The sequence below is a fragment of the Dama dama genome, chromosome 24 (genome assembly GCF_033118175.1).
Source record: "Dama dama isolate Ldn47 chromosome 24, ASM3311817v1, whole genome shotgun sequence".
In the NCBI taxonomy this organism is placed as follows: domain Eukaryota; kingdom Metazoa; phylum Chordata; class Mammalia; order Artiodactyla; family Cervidae; genus Dama; species Dama dama.
The window spans coordinates 43,875,572-43,894,541 of NC_083704.1; the positions used below are offsets into that span (position 1 = coordinate 43,875,572).

Consider the following 18,970-nt stretch of genomic DNA (forward strand, 5'->3'; position numbering starts at 1 on the left):
TACACCAGCCTGCAGTGAGACGGTTCGTTGAGACTCAGTTTAAGTCTGTGGGTTCTTATGGAACTGCTGTATCATAAAAGCTCCAAGGACTAGGTGAAATAAAGTAGATGCAACAGTCTCCTACTCTTTGTCTGAATTATATGGGCTCAGCAACAGATTAGGACATGGTTCCTCCACAATTTACCTATGCAGATTTTCTCAACTGTTGACCTACTTTTATTAATTTAATAACTACTTTTTGAATCCATCTATGTCAGGTATATGTAGACAAATAAGAAAGAATGTAGGCAAAGAAAAAATAGAGCAAACCAATATGAAGTATGGAAAGAGTAGTAACATGCATTTTGGCAACTGTATTTACCATCTGTCCTTAGTGTAAGGTAAAAGAAAAAGAGGTGGAAAAATAAAAAATAAAAAACACCCTCCAAATACTTAAAACTCACAGGAGACCATGGCTTATTAACATAGGCCAGAACCACTATCTACATCTTAAATTCCAATCATTTAGTTAGAAGCTAATGCTAGGAACAGCAAGATTATCTCAAAATGTTCTTGTTGAATGCATTATCTTTTCATTCTACAAAGATGAAAGAAAGGGAAATAACTTTAGATGAAATCAAATGAGAACTGGCACAATAGAGAGTTATGGCTGTTCGGAAAGAAAGAGAGATGCTATCTGTCTTCTAAAGATATTTTAGACAAATTTCGAGAAGTGGACTACGGACAACCACATTGCTCTATTGATTATGCCGGATTGGATATATGGTCCTCTCCACAGGTTAAGACAGATATGAACATTAAAACTGCTTTATGGGAAAGTTACTGTCTGTATGTAACAGGCCACCTTAAATATTAACTTTCTGTATTCATATTTTAATATCCAAAAGACAGTCTATTTTACAGATAAGTGACCTATAAATTTCCAACAGAAAAAATGAGTATCTCTTCCTGAATTTATTTTGTAGAAGTGCAAGTTTCAAGGAAAGACTTTTGGGGCTCAAAAATTAATGACTGAAGAAAAATAAGGTTTTTTTGCATCTAGGCAGGAAAGTTAGATCCAAAATGAATGATGATAACAAAGACAATGTGGCTCATGATATACTTTTTTTTAAAAATTAAACTTTTAATCTTCCTGATAACTGTAGATCCACATGTAGTTTTAAGAAATAATATAGAGGTCCTGTGTCCCCTTTATTCAGTTTCCCCAAATGGTCAAATCTTATAAAACTAAAGTACAATGATATGTACTTTTTTTAACAAATATTATCCAGCTTGCCTATCAATACTATTCACTGTTGGTATTATCAACTCCCACATTTAATTCAGATACACAGCATTCTGCCCTGTATTTGTACTGTGTTCAACTCAATTTATATGATCCAGGCATAATAGACAAAGCAAATGGATATTCATTTCTCTAAAAATGCTGGAATATTTATGAACTCATCTGACATTTTAAGAACAGAATAAAGCTGTTCCTAGGTTCATGCATATTCAAAAAAAAAAAATAAGGAACAAGACAGGTTTTTCAGCACCCAAGTTTCTAGAGAAACATACACTAAAAGTCTTTTAAGAGAACAGAAAATACAATTCGATGTTTACATTTAACACTGCATACGCCAATGTTCATCATAGCACTGTTTACAATAGCTAGGAAGTGGAAGCAACCTAGATGTCCATCAGCAGACAAATGGATAGGAAAGTTCTGATACATATACACAATGGAATATTACTCAGCTATTAAAAAGAACACATTTGAATCAATTCAAATGAGGTGGATGAAACTGGAGGCTATTATACAGAGTGAAGTAAGTCAGAGAGAAAAACACCAATACAGTATATTAACGCATATATATGGAATTTAGAAAGATGGTGATGACGACCCTATACACGAGAGCGAATGAGATACATAAAAAGAGCAGACTTTTGGACTCTGTGAGAGAAGGCAAGGGTGGGGTGATTTGAGAGGATAGCATTGAAACATGTATATTACCATATGTGAAATAGATCACCAGTTCAAGTTTGATGTATGAAACAGGGCACTCACAGCTGGTGAACCGGGACAACCCAGATGGGAGGTGGGTTCAGGAATGGGGGACACATGTACACCCGTGGCTGATTCATGTAAATCTACTGCAAAAGTCACCACAATATTGTAAAGTAATTAGCCTGCAATTAAAATAAATAAATACTTTTTTTTAAATGGTTGGTACTTTAAAAAAAAAATCACTCCTATGGAATCATGTTAGGTTGATTATTTATGGGCTATTAGCCTGTCTAGGATGATGTCATAAATTTTGAAGTCATAAGCACAGTTTGAGAAGTAACAAAGATTTATTTCTGCTTCTCAGAAAGCCATACTTCTGAATTTCAGAGACAGATGCATTCATATTTGGATGGCTGTGCTCTCAAGTCAGGCGCATGTGCCCACAGATAGGCAACAACTTGTGGATCACTCTGGAGGCTAGCAGAGTGACAGAGATTGATAATAAGCTTCTGGAAGACCAAGGTCATGAATCAACTTGCACTGAGTGAACCCCACACTTGTCTAAAACCTGTCATTGGAGATACCAAGCTGAAAGCTGTCACTGAAACATGTTATCCTTGCAGAAGGCTGTCAAGCGTTTCAAGTCAAGTAGAAAACCGTATCAGAGAGCCCAGCAAATTGCCTTTGGCAGGCTTCCGGAATGTGGCACATAGGTGGGACTCATCCCCCAGATCTGATTACCCCAGCATAGCAAGGCTCTGGTCCACCACATTCAGACTGACTGTGGAGTGATATTCCCGTCACGGATCTCCAAAGGACACTCACATTTGAAACACACAGCAAAGCTAGTGTTAGAGAAAATCTGAGTTGTAGCTATAAACACACCATCTAAACTCAGGGAGTAGAAAGGTGCAGGTGAAAAGGGGTGTATAAATAATATCACTGGTATACAAGCTTGTCCCGAGCAGCTGCTCAAACAGATGAATCAAGGTACAGGAGAAAGTAGCCTGCTATAATGCTCGAAGACCTGTTTATGGGGACATTATGAAAAAGAGCTCGAAGCCAGGAACCACTGTGTTGAGTGGGAAATAATTCTAAGATCAAGTCAGACCAACCCAAAGCAATCAGCCACAAAAATTCTCTGACAGATGCTGGTTCAGAGAAAGAAAATGGAGCCCTAAAGTTGTACATGCAGCCACTTAGGTGATGGTGGTGTTGTTTTTTAAAGGCAACTCGGTGACCCACAACATGAATGGGACCAAAAGACAGATAATGAAGTCATTTTAGCTTCACATGAGGGCTTCACAGCCAAGGCTCCTGGAGGGATTGCTTGGAGTGTTCTGTACTGATATCCTTGGTTACAAAGGGATTGTTTCAAAGAGAGAGAGAGAGTGAGTCAGCTTTAATGGGTTGGGTTATAAGAGTAGAAAAATAAGAGAAGAAAAAATACCTTTAGCACCACAGAATCCCAGTTAACACTAGGCACAAATGTAATATAACACTCAGGCAGTTATTTTCAAATCAAACAGTGGGGCACAGCAAGGCAATCTCTGCTACTTCCACCAACAATCTGTAACTGTTATTTGCATGGTAGTGATTGAGAGGGAAGCACTTTGCATTAGCAATTCTGAAAATGTGGTATTTCATATTCATGGACCCTAAGTGAAAGGTGAGATAGGTAAAAGGAAGCCAGAGGATCAAACTGCTGGTCTGATACACAAAGGGATAAGACAGTGTTCATCTGTATTGTAATACAAAACAAATATTAACAAATCAAATTCTCAAGGGAGATAAGAAATGCATTTCCATCTGTGCATTTGGCACGGTGATGTCTCGTAGAAATTTCTGCAGAGATAGAATGTTCTCTGACTGTGCGGCCTGTTATAGTAGCCACTAGCTAAATGTGGCTACTGAACATATGAAACGTGGCTAGTACAATACTGCCCAAAGAGATCTACAGGTTCTTTGAAATTCCTATCAAAATCCCAATGGTGTTTTTCACAGAAAAAGTTAAAACCATCCTAAAATTCCTATGAAACTTCCAAAGACCCTGAATAAGAAAAAGGAATCCTTAGAAAGAAGAACAAAGCTGGAGGCATTATACTTCTTGATTTCAAATGATACTCCAAAGCTATGATAATCAAAACAGTATGGAACCGGCATACAAATAAACACATCAACCAATGAAATACAATCTAGAGTCTAAGAAATAAACCCACACATACGACTATTTGCTCATAATTGACAAAAAGAGCCAAGAATACTCAATGGGAAAAGGATAGTCTTGTCAATAAATGGTGTTGGAAAAATGAGACATTCACATACAAGAATGAAGCTGGACCACTACCTTACATCCCTCATGAAAAGTAACTTGAAATGGATTAAAGACTTAAATTTAAGACCTGAAACTATAAAACTCCTAGAAGAAAACATAGGGAGAAAGCTCCTTGACATTAGTCATGTCAATGATAATTTGGATATGACACTAAGACAACAAAGGACAAAAGCAAAAACAAACAAATGGGACTCACCAAAATAAAAAGCTCTGCACTGCAAAAGAAATGACCAATAAAAATGAAATGGTAAAATGTTATATGCCAGTTATATCTTAATGTGTGCTCAGGTACTCAGTCATGTCTGACTCGTTGCAGCCCCAGGGATTGTAGCCCGCCAGGCTCCCCTGCCCAAGGAATTTTCCAGGCAAGAATACTGTAGTGGGTTGCTATTTCTGACTCCAGGGACCTTCTCGACCCAGTGATCTAATACATGTCTCTTGCATTTCCTGCAGTGGCAGGCGGATTCTTTACCACCAGCGCCACTTGGGAAGTCCTGTATATTAACAAAGCTGAAAAAAATAAAGGTGACCCCTACAACTCTAACCCCAAAATACAAAGATCTTAATGTGTGTCTCCTCTGCTTTCCAACATTGCAAACAGACACCCTAAGAAGACAGGAAACAAAAACAAAACTATATGCAGCTACTAAAACTAAGGGAATAAATTTTAATCTTGCTTAGCTTTAATTAAATTTAAATATAGCTACATATGGCTAGTGGTCACCATATTAGAACAGAGGTCTCAAAGTTCATTCTATATACTTTACATGGACTGACCCACTCAAATCTTAACAATTCTATGAGATTGATACATATATGTTATTATCCATATACATTTTTATCTTTATATTTTTACCCTGTCACATTGGGGAAAAAAAAATATTTAAGCACAAAGTGGTTAGGCAGTTTGCCCAAAATCACACAGCTAGTATAGCAAGCAGCCAGTTCTTAAACCGAGGGTCAGTTCCAGAGCTCTCACTCAGCTTTATGTTGTCTACAGTAACGTGCACAACTAAAGGAACAAGTCCTGGTTAAGGTACAGACCAGAGACACCAGAAACATTTCATGTTGTCCTACAGACAGGTAAAGAAGATGCAGTTTACCTGTTTTCCCTGTGTTTTTCATCCAGGTTTTGTTAGAAGACTCATTGTCGAAGCCATCAAGTTGCAGGTCCTGGTACTCTTCACTGACACGTGCATGCTGGTCCGAAATGTCTATAGGCGACTGCTGACGGCCCCCACAGCTGACACTGGACGCGACCCAGTGCTCAGGACCATAGGCACCTGTTCAGAGAAGACAAGATTTCAATTCCTGTGGCTCAAAGGGCACGGATGGAATGAATACGACACACAAAAGTCAAGCACTTCATCTGCCAAGATACATTTTCCTATGTATCCCCACCCTAACGATGTTACTGCACTGGAAAGCGCAGCCCAAGCCACTTGCTGGATAGGGCAAGAAAATGTAAGTAAAAAATCTCACTTGAGATAGTTTGGCTTCTTGATTTGTAATCAAATATTTGCTCATTTTTTCTATTACCCAATTAAGAAAATTAAGCAGAAGGGTTGTCGGAGTTATTCACATTTAAAAAAAAATGTTTTAAAAATAATTTTCCTAAAATAAACAGAACATTTATTCACAAGAAAACACCTTCATCAATTTAGCATGTTCTGCTATTGTGAACATTATATGAAACATGTTTCTAGGAATTTCTGAACTGGAAAAAAAATTAAAAGCAACACAGCACTAGATGAGAGTCACTGCAAACAATGTACTCAATAGGATATGGTTTTCCTTTGGCTAATTGTGAGATTTTTCACTATAGCCAGTTTGAACACTTAGATATTAAGGCACTCATTTCTCTTTCTCAGCCCCTCTCTGTCATAGGAGAGGGGGATACAAAGCTACCTTAAGACTAGACTCAGTCATATAAATAAAGATTTTGGAGGGACATATTCCATGGAAATAGACAAAGAGAATGCAGCTATCATGCATAACCCTAATGAGTGTCAAGCAGGCATAGGGAGAGAAAATTTTACAACCTTCATGACACGACAAAGCAGAAGGAGTCAACTAGAAAAAAAATCACTTACTAGAGAGATTAAGATACATTTTTTGTTTGAAAACCAGATATATAATAGGTCTAAACAGTATAATTTTTCAATTTTTTATTTTATATTGGAGTACAGTTGATTTACAATGTTGTGTTAGTTTCAGGTTGTACTGCAAATTGATTCAATTATACATATACGTATGTATTCTTTTTCAGATTCTTTTTGCATAGAGGTCATTACAGAATACTGAGTAGTTCCCAGTGCTATACTATAGGTCCTTCTTAATTATCTATTTTATATATAGCAGCATGTAACAACTGTAAAATGATTAGAAGATAAACCTGAGGCTTCTCAATCAATACAGTTTAGTGTATAAATACATATACACATACTTGTATTCCTAGCGGGGTTTTTTAAGCTTTAAATTTCTTCACATATCAAATAAAAGAGGATGAATGGCCAAAGAGACTTTAGGTGATCAATTCATCCACGAAACCATTCCTTTCTGTCTCATTCCATACTTAGCCTTGCACGATGGAAGACAGGAGGACATCTTAGGTCTCCCTCTTACCAAGGAAGAGTCCACACCTGTGCCCGACACCCACCACACACTCACTGGCCATGGATTTCCCCATTCCCCTAAGTCTGATACAGCTCACAACAGATACAAATAGGGGTACCATGAACAAAGGGGTGACCACAAAAAACCTTTTCAGTCACAGTAATGGAAGCTTCATGGCTGCAAAAGTAACTGACAAAGCTGCCCCCAAAACGATTCAAATGCTTGCTGTCTGGCAAAGAGCTCAGCCTCACTCTATGCCTGGGTCCTTTTCCCTAATCCTCATCCCAAAGACTAAGATAAAAGAGACGATCAGAAAGAACACATTCACTGACGGGCAAAGATTTAGCGACCTCAGGGCATGTTTCACAATTACTTCTAAGTGCCAGAAGACTTTCTGCAAAAAGTTAGCATCACCACTTCCTTTACTGTAGGATTCCAACTACATTAGGAATTGTCAAGGGCTGTTTCCTCATGTCATGTCACTTCTTGGTCAAATTCCCTAAGACTGTGTGAGATGAGTCACGAAGGAACAGGGTGTGCATTTGTGTATGTTTCACCTTGCATAAATATAGTTGAAGAAAAAAAGGAGAGGAAAGCGGATGGAAATGGCTCCAATTATCCTATTTGCTCTAGATTTTCTTCCACATACCAAAAAGATTCCTTAAAAAATTGAATAAAGTGCCGTTGATGTCTTTGATAGCTGAGCACCGTGTTAATTCTGGCTAAGCTACAACTGGGCCTGTATGTTGGAAATACGGAAACTGAAGTGCTAGCATATTGCGTGTGTTTATGTATGCATATAATGTCTTTCAGAAACTCACTACTACAATAAAATTACACTCGATGGGAAAAAAATACATGTTAAAAAATAAATTCTAACACATGTGACTCCAAAGAACTAAGAACACAAGCCATCATTTGTAAAAACACCTAGACACCTGGTAGTTATCCTACTGAAAAAAAAAGAAAAGAAAACAAACAAACAAAAAAACTCTGTAGCCTCTGATAGATACTTGCCATTCACAGTATTTCTCATAACCTGCCAGGCATAGGTGAAATATAAGTTAGCACTCTATAAAAATATAATCAGGGTTCATATCAGTGAGATTCATTTATTCACTGGTAAAAATCTGAAGATTTAAGCCAACTACCATGCTTGCTTTCACACTTCTACCCAATAAATGCTCAAGTGCAATTTTAATTGAAACTGATCTTTCACTTCAGATTTTAAATTAATTCTTCTTTGGAGTGCTTCATGCTCCAGACACCCTTGCTTTGCAAAAACCCCTTATGTCATTAGTGGAGGAAATAGAACACTTTTTTCAAGCTTGCAGGTATCGATTACCTATTTTCACGCTGAAGCACCATGGCCGTTCCACACTGTATAAATCTCTTCAGTGTTCAGACACTTTATAAAGGACTGAGAATTATATCATTAATCATTTCCAGATGCACAAGTCTCATAGCATTGAATGCTTTGTTTTTCAAAACTTTGAATAATGCCTTTAAGCAAAAAACATGACTCAAAACAAAACCAAACCACTGTGGTTGACTGAAACCTAGGTTTGAAGGAGGGAAAGCAATCAGCAAGAAGCCTTCCTCTCTCAGATCTGGGATTACCCACCTAAAACAAGAAGAAAAAGTCATGTGCATTTTGGTTTCCTCTTATTGACTCTTTCTTAGAATATCTGCATTTTAATAGCTGGACCTATTTAGAGCAGTTCACCAACTCTGACATGACAATCTAATATGCAAGGCTATCTTCTCAAAATGGGGAGGCATGGGGCTCAGAGGTAGAAACCGCAGGGTAGCTTGGCTGCCAAGAGTAACTCCCTGTTTACCTGTTAAGAGTCTGGTATGAATTAGATCTGATTGAGACATACTGCCAACAGATTAGTACCAAGGCAATTTAACAGTGACTTCTCCTCAATCTAGAATGAAAAATATTTTCTTTTTTTTTGGTTGGACACAAGGGAGATCTTAATTCCCTGACCAGGGCTCGAACCCATGCCCCATGCAGTAGACGTGCGGAGTCTTAGTCATTGTACTGCCAGGGAATTCCCAGTATTTTCCTTTTAATAAATTCAACGAATACATCTGAAACTCCTGGTTGAAGGTTTCGATCTCAGTGTAAATATCCCTTTGCCAAGGAGGCTTTCGTGAGAAATGCACAGGGTTCTGTATTCTCCTGGCAATGGGTTCTTGTTTGCCTAAGGACATCTTATCATGAATGTAATTATTTACTCTTTAGTGTCTGGCTTCCTCACAGCTCATTACTCTATGAGAACAGGTTCCTTCTCTACATTGTTTGACTTGATTCTACTCTCTAGCATAGAACTTGATAGACAATGAGCTCCTAGTATACATATTTTTACCACAAATACATGAATTGGAAGATGACATTAAGAAATCTTCCACAGGTCTGTCTCTCATGACATGTTCTCTGTCATTACTTTGGTTTTAATTTTACACTTCTATCTGCTGATTTCTTCCTAAGTCTTTATTTCCTGGACTCAAAATGTCAGCTTTCAAAGTAAACACTCATTTATTCATTAAGACATTAATCTGAACAGTGATACAGTAACGCTGTATCAGCAAAGACATGATGTGCAGGATAGAATCTATGTGCAAACTTAACAAGTCCACCAACAGCAATGAAAGTTTTTTAAAAGAAAGGAATGTGATAAAACTTTGCTTTCAAAACCTTTTGGGAAATGATCATTTTTAAGACGTTCATTTTCCCTACGCTTTAGCAGAGCTCTCTAATCAAAGAAGGTGAATCCAGGAGGAAACTCAGTCTTGTTCTAATGAACATCATCACCAAAGTCACTTCAACACTGACTCAACAAAATGCTCAGTACCAGGCTCAGTTCTAAGAAATGGTGGTTGGGGGTGGAGATGTGACAGATGCCTCTGTCAGCTCATCTGTACAGGGAACGGGGAACATCAGTGATTTGACCTCAAAGGCTGGTTATGAGGATCAGATGAGATAATCCACAGAAGATACTCAGCATAAGAAAAAAACAATAGAAACTCAATACGTGGTGGCTGGTATTATTACTGTCACTGTTACTGTGTTATAAAATACATAGCAATCCCTCAAGAACCCGACCACATATAATGAAGGAAATAACCCAAGCAAGGACTAAGGTAGGTGGAGGCAGGCATTATGCGCTCCACAGGGAGAGAGGAGAGACACTTGAAGGAGAGAAATTCACACCAGAAGTGGACAGAAATTTACTAGGTCCAAGTGCCTCCCGCATGGACAGAGGCCAAGAGTCAAAAGTACTGCTGACCCCTTCAGGAGATGAAGTTTAACCCTAGCACCTGCTGCATTTAGGGACTCGCTTCCCAAGAATAAGGCAGAAAAGGGGGGGAAAGGCAACCTCTCAATGGAGAAGCCCAGTAAATAGCACCTCAGCCAAGTGATGGAGGTCAACCCCACCTTCAGTATCACGGATTATCACGCACATCTTGATAGGGTGTGGTAAGTAAGGGTACAGAACCACTCTCGGATTCTTTTTTAAAAATCCGTAACTCCCATGATGAGGAAAACATCAGACAAACCCAAATTGAGGAACGGAACATTCTACAGAACACTTGACCAATATTCCTTTAAAAACCTTGAGGTAATGACAAGCAAGGAAAGACAATAAAAAACTGTCACAGACCAAAGAAGATTTAGGAGCTGAGACCAAAACTGCAATGTGGTATTTGAGACTGAATAATGGAACCAAACACGGAAATTAGTCAGAAAACCCATGAGCTCTGAATAAAGGTTGGAAGAAAGAAGACGACATATTTATCAAACTCACAGAAAGCAAATAAAACTTAACTGTTCTTAAGTGGGCTACATTTTAATATCTGTATTTTACTGACTTTACTGTTATATATTTGGGGGTAGCTCTACGGCCTAGTGGATGAAGGAGATGGATATTGATTTACAGATAATGCTGTGCTTATTGTCATACTCTCTTTGTAAGAAAGAAATTTGCACAGAGCAATGCCAAAGGAAAAGAGAGGGGGCCTAAAGAAGGATATTTCATTATTTAAGGCTACATAAAAACCTTCAAAAGTTGGACAAATTATAGCTAGGGAAAAACATTATTAGCTTAATTTATGGCTCATTTGTGCATGAAAAGCACCCACCTCTACCTCCAGGGTGGACCATTAACAAGTCACTGTATTTTCTCATTTTGAGATGCTTACAATGCAGTAGGACTAGCACCAAGAAGACATATTTCTATAGGAGGCTGAATAAATCAAACAACTGGAGATTAATTCCAACTGGCCTGTTTAAGGTAGACAATTCCCCATGTGAAAATAATGGCAAATACTGTAAATCTGGGTTCATGTCTGAGATCCTGCTTAATGTGCACTGCTTCTTTAAGGCATATTTAACTCAAAGAACTTGGTTGATACACATACGTTCTGAACCCAAACTAAGCTAATGCATTCACAGAAAAATAAAAATCTGAGAGACACATCTCAACCCCCTCCACATCTCCAACAATATTACTTGAAAAACTAAGAGGAGCAAATATAACTGGTTAGCAATAAGACCTTTGTATACTGTAAGTAAAACATCTCACTTCAGTATAGTTCACTATTAATACCTGAGCTGAGAAAGAGAGATAAAAGTACTATCTGTGGAGCATATAAATCATACTTTTGTCTAAAAGCAAAGAGTTTCAAATGTCCATGATTTGTATTCCAAACAATGGTTTCTTTAAATACATAAGAGATTTTTTGCAGAAAATAAGCATACACCTTGAATTTATTTTACCAATAACATATCCAAATAATGGTTTCTATTCACTAATGAAAAGCCATTAAAAATAATGAATTCTGTCTAAATCTAATTAAAAACAAAACTAATATACATGTTATATGCTGTTTCTAGTCAAATATGCTTATTAATGCCTCCCTCAAGGAATTTACATTAAAAGCATTACCTTGATCCAGGCATCTTGGTATCTACTTTTAACCAACAACAACAATCCAAAAATAATATATATTCATTTTTTAACCTAACAGTATAATTAATGTTTTTTCTCCCAAATCTAAAGCACGTATTTAAACTATTCTACTTTTTAATTAAAAAACTTTATGGGACTTAACTTATGATTCTTCTGGTGCATTCTTATGGTGCATTTTCCACCCCTGGTAGCTAATTACGTGTTGTTAAGTTAAAACACTGTATACATGAAAAATGGAAGGACTAAAAAGCATTCATGTTGCTGATCCCCAGATCATCTCTAAAACTCCAAAGAGTTCTAAATATTACAAGAATACTTCCTGTAACATCTAGAAGAATGAAACAGACATATTAAATTCTGTTGACGTTTTAGCTAACATTCACTCTCACTGTGTACAGTCCTGAAAGTAACCACAAGGATCTGGTGAGGATGACACAGACAATCACACACAGAGTGCATCCATCAGTACATGACACACGCTAACAGTGCTCGGTAAGCATGATTATCTATACTTCCATCTGGAAACCACAACCAAAACTAAATTCTGGATGATGTGACCCTGTTCCAGGGCTCCAAAAATAGCACCTGATTGCTTCTCTGGCCATTAGTTTAATTCCATTGTCCTTGACAAGAGATTGACTCAGGAAGGAGCCTTAATCCAGGACTAAAGCACTGAGGAGAGGGGATTTCCTGGGTCCGAGGAAATGTTTTAGGCGGGAGGTTTAGAGAAGACTCTTGAGAGTCCCTTGGACTGCAAGGAGATCATACCAGTCAATCCTGAAGAAAAGCTGAAACTTTTCTGCTGAAGCTGAAACTCTAATACTTTGGCCACCTGATGCAAAGGACTGGCTCACTGGAAAAGTCCCTGATGTTGGGAAAGATTAAAGGCAGAAGGAGAAGAGGATGACAGAGGATGAGATGGCTGGGTGGCATCACTGACTCAAAGGATATGAGCTTGAGCAAGCTCTGGGAGTTGGTGATGGACAGGGAAGCCTGGCGTACTACAGTCCACGGAGTTGCAAAGAGTTGGACATGACTAAATTGAACTGAATTGATAGGATTCAACCTAACCTTTGCCGACAAAGGTCTGTATACTCAAATCTATGGCTTTTCCAGTAGACATATACAGATGTGAGAGGTGACTCATAAAGAAGGGTGAGCATGAATAATTGATGCTTTTGAAGTATGGTGCTGGAGAAGACTCTTGAGAGTCCCTTGGACTGCAAGGAGACCAAACCAGTCAATCCTAAAGGAAATAAACTCTGAATATTCATTGGAAAGACTAATGCTGAAGCTGAAGCTCCAATTCTCTGGCCACTTGATGCAAAGAGCTGACTCACTGGAAAAGACCCTGGTGCTGGGAGAGACTGAAAGAAAAAGGAGAAGGGGACAGCAGAGGATGAGATGGTTAGATGGCATCACTGACTCAATGGACATGACTTTGAGCAAATTCCAGGAGATAGTGAAGGGCAGGGAAACCTGGCATGCTGCAGTCCATCGGGTCACAAAAAGTCAGACACAACTTAGCAACCGAACTACAACATTCAAAACCAGGCTCCAGATTTTTGTTCTGAGTCTGAGGGAACAACCTACCTACTCCCTGAATGGGAACAGAGAAGAGGCAAGGAATGGACTCACTTTGAACCAAGACTGAATGAGGTGGAGGCCAAAGCTGAGAAGGAAAAAGGCAGGCAGTGAGGAGAAGGGAGAGGACCTGACCAAACAAATGCTGAAATTCAAATTTTATCTCTAGACTTCTTAATTTTAAGTGTCTTTGTAGTCAAAACTTCTTGATTAGGCTTTCTGCTATTTGTGACTGAAGAAATATAGGAGATAATCAGAATGTTAGTTTAAAAATACCAACAGTTAAATCACTCAGTGCTTTCCACATTCATCACTAGGAAGAAAATGTCAAATTATAAAGATAAAAATCAGGAACGCATGCTGGATGGAATGTATAAGGATAGTATCTCCTGATTCCCCTTCCTTTTCTCTCTCCCTAGAGGAGAGGATAAACTTGGTAAGGCTTTTAAGATCTCATTTAGACAAAAGAAGAGGGAACAGGTCCTGAAGTCCCTGGCTATAAATCCACAGTGGGTAACACAGAGGTCACGCGACAGGAATCCCTGACTTAATGGGACCAGATGCCTCTCTCAGAAGTCTTCGGCCTAAGAGACAAGCCACAACCAAGTCACTACCTAGGGAAGGCCTGCCGAGGTGACCATGCATGATTCCCAAAGGTCACAATTTCATCTCAGGGTGGGGCAAACAAGACAGACAATTAGGGTCTAGTTCAGTCTGGCTCAGACAATGCTGGGACTTCCTGTCTTTGAGTGCAAGGCCTTTTTCACACCATTTCACTCTATAGTAAGTACCTAGCCTCACACTGTGTTGTGGAACAGAAGCTACTTTAGCTTATGAGAAATCCCCATCATTAGAAGGAACAGGGAAACAGTCCCAGACACAGTTTAGGAGTTCGGCGTTTGCAAGGGCTAAGAATGTACAGACCAACCCCATGATATAAGGGCTGAGAGGAAAAGAACAAGGAATTAAAAATCATTTTATGAGGTGTTCACTCAACAGCTGAGCTGGGGTGAATGGGGTGTGTGGGTCTGGGAAGCACTTCAGAGGGTAGAGACAGGATGATTCACACCCTTCCTGCAACAACTATAAAAGGAGGAATGTATGCTCCAAAATGTATTAACTATTGAGTGCCATCTGGGGAAATGTCTAGACATAAAGTGCCACATTTATGAGCTGAAGCCAAAACAACATGATGGATTCTGTGCCTCTGTGACACATTGTGAACAGTTCACTTCAACTTACACTCTCCTCTATTTCAATCAATTTAGAGTGTGGGTAACATCCAATAAAGGGGATCTATAAGGAAAACCTGGAGAAATCAGCAGAAGCGACAGTGAAAAAAAGGAACATAAACTCCTTTCAGTTCATCAAATCACAGGACACTCTGCTAACTTAGCTTTTTAAGACAGCCCCCTCATCCAAGCTGTATTTCCTTGACCTCTTGCATTTCTCTTTCGAGTATACAATTCATGAGAAAATAACCTCCATGATGTTAGATAATTGACTACTTGGTTCACTCAGTACCCAGAAAGCACTCAATAAATAAGCATCCAAAGGGCCAGCATTAAGGTGAAGCACTCGCTAAAACTCAGTTATCAAAATAGATAATATTCCAATGAAGTATTTTAAAGTTTGAAGTGAATGCAAAAAAAAAAAAAAACCTATGATGAGCAAAATATAAAAAAAAAAATTAAAGATATTGTCAGTAACAAAGTCCTGTACAGAGTCCTACTGGAGTCTGCAGCAAAAGTAAAAACCAGCAATGGAAAATATTGCATTAAAATGTAATTTCTCTTGATTACGGAGTTTTTTTTGACACTCTAGTCCCAGCCCTACTAAAACTGACTGACTGACATTTAATAGTATACAGCCATCAAACGACATGAATAAGGAGATTCCATTTGGAGAATAGTCACTACACGCCAGGCATTGTGATGAAACTTGTTATATTTTATCTTCTTTGAGCCTTTCAAAAACTTGTGTCAAGTATATATGTTTCTTTCTCTCTCAGGTTAAGAAATTGAAGCTCAGCAGCTAGGAAACTTGCCCTCACATAGTGACAGACCATGGAGTCAATTTCGGATATATGGGAATAACCCACGCTATAAAACAAGAGTTCGCAAACTATGGTACACGGGTCACATATAGCCAACCATGTGTTTTTTTAAATAAAGATTTATTGGACTACAGTCACAGCCATTCACATGTGTATTATCCATGGTTTTTTCCAGATTGTAACTCCAGAGTTAAATAGTCTTAAGAGAGACCAAAAAAAAAAGAAAACAAACAAAAAAAAACCCTCTAAAATATTTACCATCTAGCCTTTTGTTTACAAAATGAAAAAAACTGGCAATAATGTAAATATCTAACAGTAGGGGCTTGCTAAGCAAACTACTTCCATACTTAACAGTTCAAAAGTAGACAAATCCTATTCTCAGATAAACTCCCAACGGCTGTAAGTTTTAAATATTTAAAATAAGTAAAGGTACAAGAAGCAGTCGTGAGGAAGTTTGAAGTAGGAAACGTATTTCTACATATGTAAAATCCTAAGCATCAGAAAGACTAATAAAATCAAATATATTAAAGAAATATTTAATTTTCTGATAGCAGAATGCACCAAAAGAAACAACTAAAAACAAATGATCTACAAAAACATTTGCAATTCAAACCACAAAAAGGAAAATGTCTTTATTATACTAAGGGGTTCTAGAAACTGATAAATCCAAAACTGGACATAAAAATGGGCAATAGGTATGAATCAACACTTGAAATAAAAAAGGAATACACAAATGGCCCCTTAACACAGGAAGCGCTGCTCGGGCACACCAATAATAAGAAACACAAATTAAAATGGTATAGATGCTTTCTTTTACTCACTCGATCTGGAAACACCAAGATGTTTAAATATACACTGATGTGTTCGAGTAAGTATATTCATTTATGCCACAGAAAGACTGAAACAATCTTCATAAAAGAAAATTGGATAACAAGTATTTAAAGGATATGGCTTCCCAGGTGGCACCAGTGGTAAAGAACTCCCCTGCCAATGCAGGAGATGCAAGATATGTGAGTTCAATCCCTGGGTTGGGAAGATCCCTGAGAGAAGAAATGGCAACCCACTCCAGTATTCTTGCCTGGAGAATCCCATGGACAGAGGAGTCTGGCAGGCTGCAGTTCATAAGGTCACACAGAGTCAGAAATGACTGAGCAACTTAGTACACACATGTACACTGAAAGGAAAAATGTGCACTCCTTTGAGCCTGGTGTTAATTCTTCAGGTATACTTGTATTCATACAAGTTAAGGTTAAGGTTAGTTAGGGGCTTCCCAGGTGGCGCGAGTGGTAAAAAACTTGCTTGATAATGCAGGAGACCTAAGAGACACAGCTTCAGTCCCTGGGTCAGGAAGATCCCTGGAGGAGGGCATGGCAATCCACTCCAGTATTCTTACTGGAGAATTTCATAGACAGAGGGTCCAGGTGGGCTTATGTTTTAAAAAATGAGAAAATAAATGATCATGTATATAACTATATACGTATACACATATATTCTTACTGTAGGTATATAAAATACCCCTGGAAGCATATTTCAGAAAGCATAATACTAGTAAATGAAGAGGAAATAAGAACAGGATATTTTTCACTACTTATTTTTTTATGCCCTTTGTGATATACTAACCTATTTAACAGGAAAACTTAAGTACACATAGAAACTTAACATGCATGGAGGAGTACCTGATACCATTCAGTGGTACTACTACAGAGCAAATACTGCAGAAGTATATCAGATCATGTACAGAAAAAAATTAAATAAAATTAAAACCAGTGACAAAAAACAAAGATTACAAAGAAGCTTTCTAAACTGTAAATGGTGGTTAGCTCCAGGATGCGAGTCAAAAGATGCACATACATGAATGTGTGTGGAAGGTTGAAATGAACACCTAAGCAGCAAACATGAAATAAATTACTTACACATGAATAAAAGATGCTAATATGATCTAGAAAGATATCTATTTTGAGGATACATGTATGTAGTGCTTTATTTAACAACAACAATTTTTTTTTTTTTTTTTAATTCTGGATACACACTTCTGAGATTTTGACCTAAGAATATTCTTAAGGGACTCTGGAAGTCCTGAAGGTCTTAATACATGATGGCATCATTCTAACAGGGGCCCCAGGAGGGTAAAAGTTTGTTCTTTGCGGGAAAATATATTACAATTTTCATCTTTAAAGCACAGGCATGTATGTATGTGTGCAATCAGATGGGGGTGATTAAGAGGATGTCATCTATAAAGTTAAAATTTCACATGCTAAGGGGTGATTAGGGGGAAAATATTTAAAACCTCATTAAAAAAAAAAATCCATTTTCCTGAGCTCCCATTGCAGCACCTTCAAGAGTGGGATCCAGGAAACTGTTCTGAGAACAGTGAAGTAAGTCACAAACAGTACCAAGAGCTGACAACAGTACTAACTACTACAAAAGAGAGTGTGTTTTACAAAAACTATCGTGTAAAAATATCTAATCAGGCAGTGGGCAGTAACAGAAAATAAGGTTGAGAAGAAAAAGACTGAAGAATTCTGTAGGCAAAACAGATCCTCAAGTCTTTTTCCTTTTTTATTAATTCATTTATTTTAATTGGAGGATAATTACTTTGTGGCGGTTTTCTGCCATACATCAACATGAATCAGCCATGGGTCCACATGTGTCCCCCCATCCTAAACCCCTCTCCCACCTCCCTCCCCATCCCATCCCTCTGGGTTGTCCTAGAGCAGTGGCTTTGAGTGTTCCACAGGTCTTTTTCATGTGACTATTGAGTCAGACCCATGTGAAAGTAGAACTTTGATTTCAACTTTAAACTGAGACAACTATTGAAAAAGCCAATACTACTGAGAAGTTACATGTTCCTCACTGTAATTTTATGTCATAAACCCTATGATATATTAGGATTATCCATTGTAAATATAGCAGTGCGTACGTATAGGAATATGGGTTTCATTTTTCATGAAGTTTTCTACTCACCAAGTCCAGCACTGGTCTTCATTCACCATTTTGGAATAATTGTTTTCATCATTCTATCATTCCATTTTATCTTCCATTATTCCATCATATTACTAATATACTAAGAATACCACTAATATACCCATTATTACAAGAGGAAAACTGAGATTCGCTTACTTGGAGTGCAAGTACTTGAGGCCATGATTTGAACCCAAGTCTGCACAACTGTAACTCTTTGTTTTGGCTGAAGTGCCTGTTGCTTCTCTCCTACATCCTATTGAATTTTTACCCATCATTCCTGCCTCACAGGAGCTGGAGAGATCCTGATTTTGTCATCTAATTTCAGCCATAGGCCTCCCGGTAACATGCCAGTTGCAAATTTAATAAATCCATCTCCTTTGTCAAGTCGATGATAAAAATGCTCAAAAGGCCAGGGCCCAAGATAGAACTCTCCATCATTACAGTGGAGC

At 38.1% G+C, this 18,970-nt stretch overlaps 1 protein-coding gene across 5 annotated transcripts in view; it reads right to left on the bottom strand.

Annotated features, from left to right (window-relative positions):
- PTPRG (protein tyrosine phosphatase receptor type G) overlaps positions 1-18,970 on the bottom strand; it is a 759,790-nt gene that overhangs the window by 329,941 nt on the left and 410,879 nt on the right. For all 5 annotated transcript variants that reach the window (XM_061128174.1, XM_061128173.1, XM_061128172.1 and 2 more), the window contains one exon: positions 5,426-5,605. In XM_061128174.1, coding sequence (XP_060984157.1) covers positions 5,426-5,605 — 180 coding nt within the window. The remainder of the gene's footprint in view (positions 1-5,425; positions 5,606-18,970) is intronic.